Source organism: Xenopus laevis, chromosome 7L (genome assembly GCF_017654675.1).
Source record: "Xenopus laevis strain J_2021 chromosome 7L, Xenopus_laevis_v10.1, whole genome shotgun sequence".
Classification (NCBI taxonomy): domain Eukaryota; kingdom Metazoa; phylum Chordata; class Amphibia; order Anura; family Pipidae; genus Xenopus; species Xenopus laevis.
The window spans coordinates 90,400,300-90,412,899 of NC_054383.1; the positions used below are offsets into that span (position 1 = coordinate 90,400,300).

General features: G+C 38.2%; 1 protein-coding gene across 1 annotated transcript in view; it reads right to left on the reverse strand.

The window, feature by feature from the left end:
* ptpn11b.L (protein tyrosine phosphatase, non-receptor type 11, b L homeolog) overlaps positions 1–12,600 on the reverse strand; it is a 79,062-nt gene that overhangs the window by 37,441 nt on the left and 29,021 nt on the right. The window contains exon 2 of the mRNA NM_001092297.1: positions 4,168–4,290. Coding sequence (NP_001085766.1) covers positions 4,168–4,290 — 123 coding nt within the window. The remainder of the gene's footprint in view (positions 1–4,167; positions 4,291–12,600) is intronic.

Here is a 12,600-nt window from a genome sequence, read left to right on the forward strand (position 1 = left end):
TATATATATATAGTGAATAATGTGACCCCCCCTTTTAAAACATAACAAAAAATATGTTTTGAGGCGTCATTGAGGAGTTCTAGGCTCTAGAGTATTCTATAGTCAGTGGATAATGTACCCCCCTACTGTAATTTATAAAGATATTATAAGTCACTGGGGAGTTATGTGACCATATAAAAGCACGAGGTGTAGCATCTTATTAATGAAATGTTGCTGCAGGTTGAAGAGAGCTGATGGGGGAGGTGAGGGAAGAAGCTAGACCTATACCAGAGAGGATGGGGAGGGGGCAGAGACTTCAGAACTCCAGCATGATTGGAATGGAAGGGACGAAAGACACAAGATACAAGAAGGACCTGAGAGTTACAGAATTTGACGAAACTTGGTGGGGGCAGGCCCTGGTGCGGGCCGTGCAGAAGGGCCCGCCCCCACCCTCGTCTGCGTGATTTTTCTTTGCGCCTGCAGCCGACTCCAGCCGGCTGCAGCGTGCACGATCTTCCGGGGGGGGCCCCTGCGGGGGTGCGGGCCCTGGCCCATTTGCACCCCCTGCTCCCCCCGGTAGTTACGTCCCTGGACTGGGAGACAGCGGACAGGGAGAGCAGGACCAGGGAGGGTATGGCAGAGGGAAGAAGACCTCAGAGAGAGTGCAAGACACTATCTTGATGGGAAGAGAGACTTGAGACAGAGGGGGAGCTGAAATGGAGAGGGAAGGACAGCAAAACCTATGGGAAAGAAAGAGTTATGTCTGAGAGGCAGTGAGACAGGGGAGAGAGTGAGCACATAGTGTGAAGTAATGAAATGCTGGAGGTCAGGGTGAAGGAAGAGATTATTGGAGACAGCAGCAGTGGCATGTGCCATAGAGAAGTGACCAAACTGTAGATTATTGTCATGACCGCCTGGCGTTGTGTCTTATTATCCCTTAACTTTTGGGTAACATCTCTAGAAATCTCTCCAGATATGTATCTCCAATGTTAGTAAACGTGCCCCTTTGACCCTGCCTGAACTGTGACATTGATACTTTCTGCCTGCCTTTTGACTTCTGCCTGGATTTTGACTTTGCTTCATTCTTGAACTTGGACTTTGACCTAGAAGCTTCCTCCTTGGTCCTGACAACTCCCGCTGGGAGTCGATAGGCCCCCTGACATTTATATACAGTATATATATTTATATGTTTTCCTTGGGCACATTTGTTCTTCAAAAGCCATCAGTTAATTATCAGTCTTTTAATTGGTGCATCTGTCCACAAGACCGACACAATATTTCTATAAAATGTATATTTTTTGAAGAACCCAAAATGAGAACTTTTAACACCCACTATGTACAAAAAATTGTTTTTTTGGTTCAGTGCAGACTGCATGAATCATGTGACTTGAAATCATGTGCCATTTGGTTTACAATTTGAACATTCTGAAGAGCTTTCGGTGCCCTGAACAGATGGGCCGAGTGTGGAATCAGTGACAGCAGGTTGATAATAAATCAGCAGGCTACTTCCTGTGTGGGTGGTAGAGGAAGTTCCCTATTAACAGACTTTGTAAGTGAAAATGTAAACTAATAGAAAATATGTATAAACACCTTGTATATTTATTAACATGCTAAGCACAAAAAAGTCAGGGCCCCTTATTCTGTAGCACATCAGAAGCTAAGTTTGCAGTCTAAGGGGATTATTTACGAACGTTCGTATTTTTTTTTCCTGAATTGAATTTTTTAGAGCTTAAAATTGTGCATTATACTAATTACTCTACACCACTAAAAATTCAGAATGTAGCAAACAAGAAACCATGAAACACACAAATACAAAACGTTGTCATCTAAAAGCTGTTGAGGTCATATAGAAGAAAATGGAGATTTGTCCTTTCTGCATTTTGCATTCTGCATTTTTATTCATTCAAGCTTTTGATTTTAGGCTGTTTTAATAAATTACTTGCCATTCTTGGTATTAGAAAAAAAATAGTTTTTTGTTGTTTCTAAAACCTCTATAACCATTAAAATCATAATATTCATAAATAGGCCTCTAAATGTGGCTGAATTTGTTATTCAATAAATGAAATTCTAGTTACACATTAAATAATTATTTGTTCTAACTATACATAGGATTTAAATTAAAGCCTACACTTGATTTTCAAAAACATTCAAAAATCTTAAAAATTCATAGGAGTAGATTTATCAAAGAGTTAAAGGAGAAGGAAAGGCAAAATTTATGCACAACCTCCCCCTAAAGTTCTCATACATATGCACTTAATCGCTGTATTTTTGGCTCACCTATGTGTATATAAAACCAGAAAATCATGCATTGAGTTTAGCTGTACTTTGGTAAAATGTGGCCGCCATCTTGGTAAAGGATTTACACGCTTCCTTTTGCTCTGAATTGGGGAAAGAAAATTCCCCTTATCCTCTGAAGCATGAAGCAACTCTCAAGCATGCGCAATAGTAAGTAATTTGGCCCAACGCGACTCAAGGCTGCTTCGAGCACCAGGGAGGAAGCTGCCTGAAAAATCTATGACGTCACCGGAGTCCTACGCTGCATTCTCAGACGAGCGCGGCTCCTACTGCTAGACACACGGGACACAAAATTTACTACACTCTGTAAGTGATTAGTCTAACAGACTTCTCATTCAGCTTTATTTATGTTTCCTTCTCCTTTAAGTTAGAGGTGGCTGCAGTCCGCTAGAGTGAAATTCTGCAGCTCTCCATTCATTTCTATAGGATTATCAATGGGTGAAAGTGAAAATTCACCCTTTGATAAATACGCCTTTCAAAATCCCATAGAAATAAATTAAGAGTGGTAGAAATTCACTCTAGCAGCCGTCTTTAACTTTACTCTTTAGTAAATATACCCCATAATATCAACCTAGTAAAAAACATAAATAGGAAAACAGTAAAGACAGAATAAACTGGATGATGTAGAAAAGGCTACCCCAAATTGATACACCAGTACCCCAGATCTTATTAACCACCTAAAATTTTTAAAAAAATAGAATTTTTAGGCTGGCTACACTTATCTACATTGCCTTTCAGTGAGCAGCAATGAGTATTGGTTATAACAATACTGTACTTGGGGGCCAAGCTCTATCAAATTAAAAGGAACAGTAACACCAAAAAATTTTTTTAAAGTAATAAAAATATCATTTAGTGTTGCTCTGCACTTATAAAACTGATCTGTTTGCTTCAGAAACACTACTATAGTTCATATAAACAAGCTGCTGAGTAGCAATGGAAATTGAAAAAAGTCTATATGGCTCAGGTTAAATAGTGGATAACAGATAACACGATTATGTTCTACAGATCTTATCCGCTATCTGCTGTGTAACCTGAGCCTTTTCTCCTATGAATGGCTGCCGCCATGGCTACACAGCAGCTTATTTATATAAATTATAGAAGTGTTTCTGAAGCAAACACACCAGTTTTACCAGTGTAGGACAAAACTGAATTATATTTGTATTACTTTAAAACACTTTCATTCTGTTCCTTTAAGTGCATCGCTTTCACTGTACTCTTGTGGCTCTAGCCTACTGGCAACCTAGCAACATTCCTGGAGCCAACTGATTAAATATAAGGACTCAAGGAATGGGCAAGTGACCATGTCCCTAACCATCTGATATGTTTATGGTCAGTCAGGACCAAAACCTATGATGAATAGCACTCAATTAAGAAACAGCAACTGATTCAACATTTTGAGAATATTCGCCAGCAGGACCTTTGCCCTTTCTCTTTATATACTACAAATACCAACACTTCCACAGCAACCCAACACTGATCCACTGTGGTTGAAACAAACTCTACCCAAAATGTCTAGTCTATGACCTTTTCTAGCACATGTACAGTCCCCAAATGTTTTATTATTCTCCAATGTAATCACCTGATGCACTCCAGGTGGAAGGGTTGACCAAACTATATAATGACTGTACCCTTCATTAATCTATGGAATTCCCAAGCAAAATTATTACTGCTAATGTTTCAAAAACATGCAATATGCCTTAAAGCTGTGTTGAGACAATTGAAATAATAGCATTTTAAAAATACATTGGATGGGAAATGGGCAAATGACTGGAGACTGGACAGCTCCAAACACAGATAGATGGTTGGATAATTTAGATGAACGTACTTCGCTATAATTATAGCTGTACTTTGTACTTTTCTCGTAAAAAAAATGTAAAATCAAGTGACACTTACCTAACAGAAAGAGTGAAGTCCCCAGGATTGCTCTTGCTAGGACGGGCCAGGAAACTCCCATGTCCTCCATTGGTCAGAAGTAAAGTCTCTGCTTCTTGTCCACTGATATTTGGATGAAACCATCTAAAATGAAGAAGAATGAATATACATATGTGAGCCTTAACTTACACCCAGGCACTTCCAGTGAGATTCTTACAGTTCCATACTGGGTGTGTACATCCTTATACCAGAGATGTATGAAATAATGCATTGCACAAGTCAAATATAATATCTAAATTATATATTAGACCTTATGATTTAGAGTTCCATTATGATTTCAAACCACAATCAGTCAGTTGTGCAGTTATATAAATTACAATTCCCAATGCTGTTAATGTTTATGTTATGTTTATGTGTATGTTAAGTACAGCCTCTTGTAGGCTGCCAGTCCACATAGGGGCTACCAAATAGCCGATCACAGCCCCTATCTGGCACCCCAAGGGACTTTTTCATGCTTGTGTTGTTCCCCAACTCTTTTTACATTTGAATGAGGGTCACGGGTAAAAAAGGTCGGCGACCCCTGATCTTGTCAAATGAGAATGTAGAATGCTGCATTCCCTGCCGAAAGTCATGTCATGTTAGATGGCAAATATTTCATGAGTTTACAGATCGGATTTTAATATCAGTTACATTTTTCTAAGCCACATACAACTGAATATGTCTTGTAGGATGTGATCAGATAATCCAAGGACAAAATCTAACAAAATCTCAGCCTTTAGCAACTATCGTCACCTTTTATATTTCTGTCATCCTGTAACAAAGGTGGGAAAATAATACTGTTAGTTAATTAATGCTGGTTAATTAGCTATACAGTCCCCTAGTCTAGACTAGTCCTCTATTCTTGTGATCAGAAGCAGCCCATCCATGTGACTTTAATCACCCAGATATGTGAACTGCAAGATTAAGGGACACTGGGTGATTTCAGGCAATTTGCCTGCCATGTTTTCTATTAGACCAAGAGCTGGGGTCAAACCATCAGTACAAGTGCAAGTATGGGCACTAAAGGCACACCCCACCCCCCAAACATTCCCCACATTTGCTCAGTAACAATCGACCTACTCCCCAACTCCATTGGCAATGCTCAAGGAATTCTCAACTTCTCCACACACCCATGCATTCTGCTCGCTGCACTTGTGGACTTACAAATGGGCTGAATCAAGGGGTAGGTAAAGAGAAGAGGTACGTGCCCAGTATGCTGCCTTTGGGTATGCTTTGACTCTCTCTTATACATGTTTTATAAGGCCCCTGGTATGTTGCCACCAATAGTCCCGCACTGTGGCTTAAGTTTAAATAAAACTAAGAGGTACAATTTAAATTAGTCATTGAATGTTATCTCCCTGACTTGAGTGCAGATACTAAGACATGATCAAATCAAGAAAGAAGATGAAATGTATGAATAAATGTATCTGCAATTATATGTGAATAGAATGGTATTAGATGATACCATGTTACTCTGCTATCACAAAAAAAAGATAGAGGAAAGGAAGAATTAACCCTACATTCTTGTTCTTGCATTTTTATAAAATGGAAGAGAAATGTGGAACCATTAGAATGCTGAATATCATGCAGAACCCAAATGGTGTAGCGTATCAGCTAATCCAGGTCTTTGTTTAATTCCATTTAGGTACACAGCATTTTTCCATCCATGGTTACATTTCACATTTCAGGCATAACTTCAAGCACTGGAAACAGAATTCTGCTCCTATTTTAAATACCTGTGCAGTCTATATGATGAAACAAGACACACCTGATAATGAAAAGATTCAACGCCTATTGTTCCAAGTGCTTCTCTGTAACAACAAATGGGTTTTTATTATTTCAGAGTCCTCTGTGGCTATACTGTAAAAAACCATTGTACACAAGGAGTACAATGGTTTGGAACAGATTTGGAATCAAATCTGGACCTGTCCCAGCCAAACATTATGTAAAAAAGGCACAAGTTTGCCCAGTAACAAATCAGCAAGTAGAATTTACTGGCCACCTGTTTGGTTGGTTTTATTACTGCCCCTGGGCAAACGTAGAGCCTTTTATTACATATGGGGGTATATATCATAGAACTTATCATTGCTTTGCAGCCCATTACACAGAAACGCTCTTCAGAACATTTGCAGAAGTGAAGAGGTTACAAGGACCCACCAAGATGAAGTTGGTATGGATTTTGCTTGTCACAATAGACAAACACAGATGGCAGACCTTCTTGTTTGCGTAGTTCACTTTGGAAAAAAATGTTAGTCAAAACTAAAATGTATAAACACACGTGTAAGGAATATTTTAAACTTCTCAGCTCCATGAAACAAATTCAACGTTTTGAGGACAACAGACTCAGTCAGAAAAAAAATGTTGCTATAGGGAAAATGCTAAGATTCAGAGTGCTTTGTGTTAAAGAATTTCCCATACTTATAAATGAAAGTGAACCAGTTACCCCAGATTTTCTTTAAGTACACGAAAGAGAACAAAAAAATTCCATTATAGGTTAAGCTGAAATATTTTTTCTCTCGTGTGTGTATGGTTTTTCTGATAACGGAATGCTCTGTGATATCACTGAAAGCAGATTGCAATAGTCAGCAGCATAGCAGCATGAATATACTCATTAAGTTAGTAGATCTTGCTTGTGTTTTCTAACTTGTAGCAGTCAGATAAAAATTAATTGCTGATGGGTTGCTATTGGGAACAGAGAATCTATCTTTGCAAATCTGGCCAGATGTCTATAAGGGCTATGCGTGTATGATGTTGAGGTTATGCATGAAATGCTCAGAAATGACAGATGTAAATTGTGATGTGAGACATAGCGGATGTATAGCAGGCACAACTACAGTACCTCTAACACTGGAAATGGAGGTTTCCATTCAAACGCACACCATTAACGTCAAAGGGGATTATCACGAGACAGAGAATTTGTTGAGATGATTGAAAAAGTTTTTGCTATTCCCTGGATAAATAATATGCAACTTTTGAGATTTAGAATCTGGGCATCAACACAAAGGACACTAACCTTTACTAATAATTACAGGTATGAGATCGGTTATCCAGAATGTTCGGGACCTGGGGTATTCCGGAAAGGGGTTCTACCTGTAATTTGGATCGACATACATTTAGCGGCAGATTTATCAAGGGTCGAATTTCACAGTGAAAAAAACTTCGAACTTCGAATAGGGTAGTCTGACATTCGAAGTCGAAGGGTTTTTAAGATCGTACAATTGTACTTCTAATTGTACGATTTTACAAAATCTTCTCAAAACTTAGCCAAATACTGGCTATAGGTTCTAGGAGGTCCCCATAGGCTAACATAGCAATTCGGCAGGTTTAAGGTGGCAAAGTTTTTTATAGAGATCTGGATTATTTGGATAAAATGGAGTCTATAGGAGATGGGCTTCCCATCCCATGAGTCCTCTGCACTCAACCCATTATCAACCCATTATGCATACTGCTACTGAAAAATGCCTTACCCTTTAAACAAAACAGAGATTGCTTGTCCATACATTACAATATATTTAAGCTGGCCAACTACGTCAAAGTCGTCCCATATCTGGCCAGTCCTACGCTTAATTTTCATCTGATTCATTAAAGGAAATGTCAACCCTATTTCAGTTTACATGGTGTCAGCATAGGGTGCCTTACTCCCACCTAAACCGCATTATTTTCGTGCCCCAATTCCACTCCTATGTCCTGTACTGCTGTCTCCTTTATCACTACGTTAAGAGTTCCACCCAGTGGCCATTTCCCCGACCTGACGTCATCTTTTCCCTTCTCCCTTTTCTTAATGCGCATGTGTGCATAGCCCCTGCCGTCTGATCTCTCTAAGCAGACATATCTTTCCTCTGCTGTACTCAACTGACTCAAAGTGCGCATTCTCCCCACGCCAAGCGCCAAGGAGAATTCTGAAGGGAGGGGGAGAGGGACTTGTGTGAGCTGCTGATATGCAGAGAGAACAAGGAAATGAAGCAGCTTCCCTGTTTACTCTTCAGCGGACCGGAGTGGCAAGTATTTCAAGAATGCAGTGAGACCTTTCACTGATAAGATTTTCATTTGGGGGGTTAACATGTCCTTTAAGAATTCTATTGCTTCATTATACATTTTACAAAGGGACTAATATAATGAAGCAATAGAATTCTTGAGACACTTGAGAAAAGGCCTGTGACACCCGAAACATGTCGTGTGGATAGCAATAAAATTGCACATTGGCAGTTATCCTGCATATTGTCCTTTTGTCCTCCGTTTTGAACTTATACATTGATATTGATATATGTTCCAGCACCTAGGCATTTCCATTGTTTTCTGAGTGCACCTATAGTTTGTTGGTTTTGTCTCCAATAAGAGTGAATTATATCTTAGTTTGGATCAAGTACAAGGCACTGTTATTATTAGAGAAAAAGGAAATCATTTTAAATTTGGTGCTTTTTGGATAACGGGTTTCTAGGTGACGGATACCATACCTGTATACCTGTGTGTATATATATCTATATATATATCTATATATATATATATATATATATATATATATATATATATATATATATATATATATATATATATATATATATATATATACACACACACATGTAATACACAAGACTCTGAATAATGGTGTTGTTTATATTGTCTCATGCGATATTTAATATACTGAACTCTTATATTTTACAATAAGGGGCAAGACTTATCAAAATGTTAGATTACAGTGTGTCCACGAAAAAATTTATTTATCAAATGGTGAACTCTAATTTCCCCCCGTAGCTTCTAAAAATGGCATTTCAAGTACACAGAGACCCAAACATCTCCCCCCGCCACCATACCTTTATCAGGTAATAATAAATTTGAATATTCTTTTCAATAAGGGGTACATCGTCTATGCTGTATTTCTAATTGTCAGTGCACACGCAGTGTTATATTTGGCAGACACTTTCATATACCTATGGCTGGCACTGAGATTTGCAATGAGACTACAAAGCTCTGATCTGAACTAGAGCAATGTTTAATGAGCCATCTCCCAGATATATGTCATCTCTGCTGCATGGGTTCTGCATTAAGCTACTGTAAGAGAAAGCATTTGATGAAGTTCTAAAGAAAACTCAATGCATTAAAGATATGATGAGACTCCATAGGAGGAAACATCAAAAGAGTTAAGCCATTTCTCTAGAGAAGATTCCCAACCATTGTTCAACTTAAAATTACCATTTAGCATTTCAGATAAAAGAATTAAATTTAGAAACTAGCCCTAATTCATGCTTTCATTTTCACTCTGCCTAACCCTAACCTGCAATTTAAAACATACTGTTCTTGAAGGTCAGTGAACAGAGCAACAGAAAGCATAAGATTAAGGGGGTTATTTATTAATTATTATTATTTATATTATTTATTTTTCCTGGAAAAAAAAAATTGGGAGTTTTTCGAGGGTAGTAAAAACTCGAATTTTTAGGATAAAAGCCACATTCAAATGTAAAAAGAGTTGGGGAGCAACACAAGCATGAAAAAGTCCCTTGGGATGCGAAATAAGGGCTGTGGTTGGCTATTTGGTAACCCCTATGTGGACTGGCTCTGTTTGGCACTATACTTAGTTTTTATGCAACTAAAACTAGCTTTCAAGCTTGGAATTCAAAAATAAGCACCTGCTTTGAGAACCCTGAGAGCAACATCCAAGGGGTTGGAGAGCAACATGTTGCTCATGAGCTACTGGTTGGGGATCACTGCCCTAAGGCTTCAAAAAGCCAGAATCTGAAATACTCCAACTAAAACCTGTCGAGTTCATGTAGAAGTCAATGGCAGAGGTTCCTTGAATCATTTGAAGGTGTTTTGTGCCTTCATGAATTTTTAGTTTTTTTTTGGTGATTTGCACTCCAAAAATCAATCCATTCAAGGTATTCAAGTTTTTTTCGCCGGTAACTCGATCAATTCTAGTATTCAAGTTTTTTCCCTGATTGCATTCATTCAAGTTTTTTCATAAATAAGCAAACATTTGGGTTGTGAGTTTATTCAAGGTAGAAAAAGCCTCACAAACTTGATAAATAACCCCCTAAATGTTTTATTATTAGCATTTTTTCCCTTAATGAGGGCTTTCCCAATTTATCTTTCACTCTGTCATTCTGACCACCGTCTGTAGAAAAGAGATAACAGTTTAAATGTCTAAATTTAGAGCCACAAAAGAAAAAATTATAAATATATTCCCTGCAAAAAATGAAACACGATAGAACATGTCAAATGATACAACGGTTTAGACATAATAAGGTTAAATTAAAATGCATGCCCCCCCACATATTAAGTTAAAGGGAGGGAGTGGCAATCGTCATGTGGCATTGACCTGAAGGCCCCCCATAGACGCAAAGATATTTAGTTGGTGAACGATCGATTTCAGTGCAATCCGACCAATCTGTCAAATTATCGTGAAGTTAGTGGGATCGAACGATTGTGCATCTTACGATTTTTTGTTTGACATCTGTCAGAAAATTTATTGGCCAGGTTAAAAAAAAATGGATCGGTCCCAGTGCAATCTATCTATGTTTGCAGGGCCAAGCCAAGCAGGCTCAGTTTTGCTGGCAACATAGGCTGAAATGGTCTTTATAGTTAATGGAAAATCGTACTTTTAAACGATCGCTTCGAGATAATCGTGGTCTCACGGTAACGAAAAGATCTTTTAAAAATCTTTACATCTATGGCCAGCTGAGAGGCATAGACTAGAAGAGAAACCCACTACATAAACAGTTAGCAAAGCCAAGGTTAGGGCAATATTGCCCTAATCCTGTAATGAGCAGCAGCCTATTTGAACATACCACTCTATTTCCTGCTCTGGTTATTGGCAATAGATAGGTATACAGGGGAGACTGGGGTAGGAAGCCTGCTCATAAAGAAAGACACAGAACAGTCTGAAAATGTAGGTTGCAGGTACTGTCTATTCTGTCCTGTAACAGTTTCCCATGTTCATTTACCGACATCTTTTTTCAGGATTTAGCAATACAAAATAAAATTGCTTCAGCTTCAGCAATATAGTCTTGTGACATAATAAGGCTGGAGATATTTGGAAAGTGCTCATTATAACGTTTCCTATATACCGGTCACGTATCTATATGCCACTATTTGGTTGTCTTTAAATAAGCTGGGAACATTTGTTTGCACTGACCTGTTTCAAATCAGACCTACCTTCTAGAGGAAGATCAGCACTTTCATATATTTCTTCTGCTGTATCTACAGTAGGTCAAAGCCATGAATAACTTCAAATATATTATTCTAATCTACAGTCTGCAGAATTCCCTATTGGACAAACTGAGATTTACAGGATGTTCATGTCTCTTGTGTATACAAAAGAACCATGAATATACGGCAAATTATATAGTGAATAAAGTACCCCCTCTTGTAAATTATAAGGATATTATAAGTTACCGCAGTTTTATGACCATATAAAAACACAAGGCCGAAGGCAACTACTAATATCCTCATTATTTATTATAATACACAAGTTTCAATGAGTCATGTGACAGAAATGACATCAGAACTCACTGTTTATAACTGATGACATCAGAACTCACCGTTTATAAGGATATAATTTACAGGATATTCATTGCTTTTGTGTGTTATAGCCTTATAAATTGTTCTTAGTGATGTCATCGGTTATAATCGGAGATTAGAGATGTCATTTCTGTCACATGACTCACTGAAACGTGTGTATTATAATAAATAAAGTACCTCCTGTTGCAATATATGAAGATTTTAGTCAACTCTGTAACTTATAATATATTTATATTATAGAGGAGGGGGTACTTTATTCACTATATAAACATGGCTTTGTCGTGGAATTGTCTTTAATTTGTGCTTAGTGATATTATTGCTGTCACATGAATTGCTGAAACTTGTGCATTGTATTCATGTCTCCCTTGCTGTAAAACATGAGAATATTAGAAGTCAAAAACAAATTGTGAGAGAGAGAGTACTCACAGATCACCTCAGTCTATGGGTGCAAGTATATACATTTTTAAAATGATTTCCTTTTTCTCTGTATTATTAAAACAGTACCTTGTACTTGATCCAAACTAAGATATAATTATTGGAAGCAAAAGCAGCCTCTTGGGTTTATTTAATGTTTACCAGATTTTCTAGTATTAAGGTATGCAGATCCAAATTACAAAAGAACCGTTATCCAGAAAACCTCAGATCCCAAGCATTCTGGATAACAGGTCAAATACCTGTATATCATTTATTTATATTCCCCCCACCAGGTCCGGACTGAGAATTAAAATAGGCCCTGGCATTTCTGGTACACAGAGGCCCAATCAGCCCACACAGAGGCCCAAACAGCCCCCACCAGCCCACTAAATACTGACTTACTATGGCACTTTATAGCAGCCCCTCTGGCATTTGCCAGAACCCACAGATTGCCAGTCCGGGCCTGCCCCCCACCCCCATAAAAGG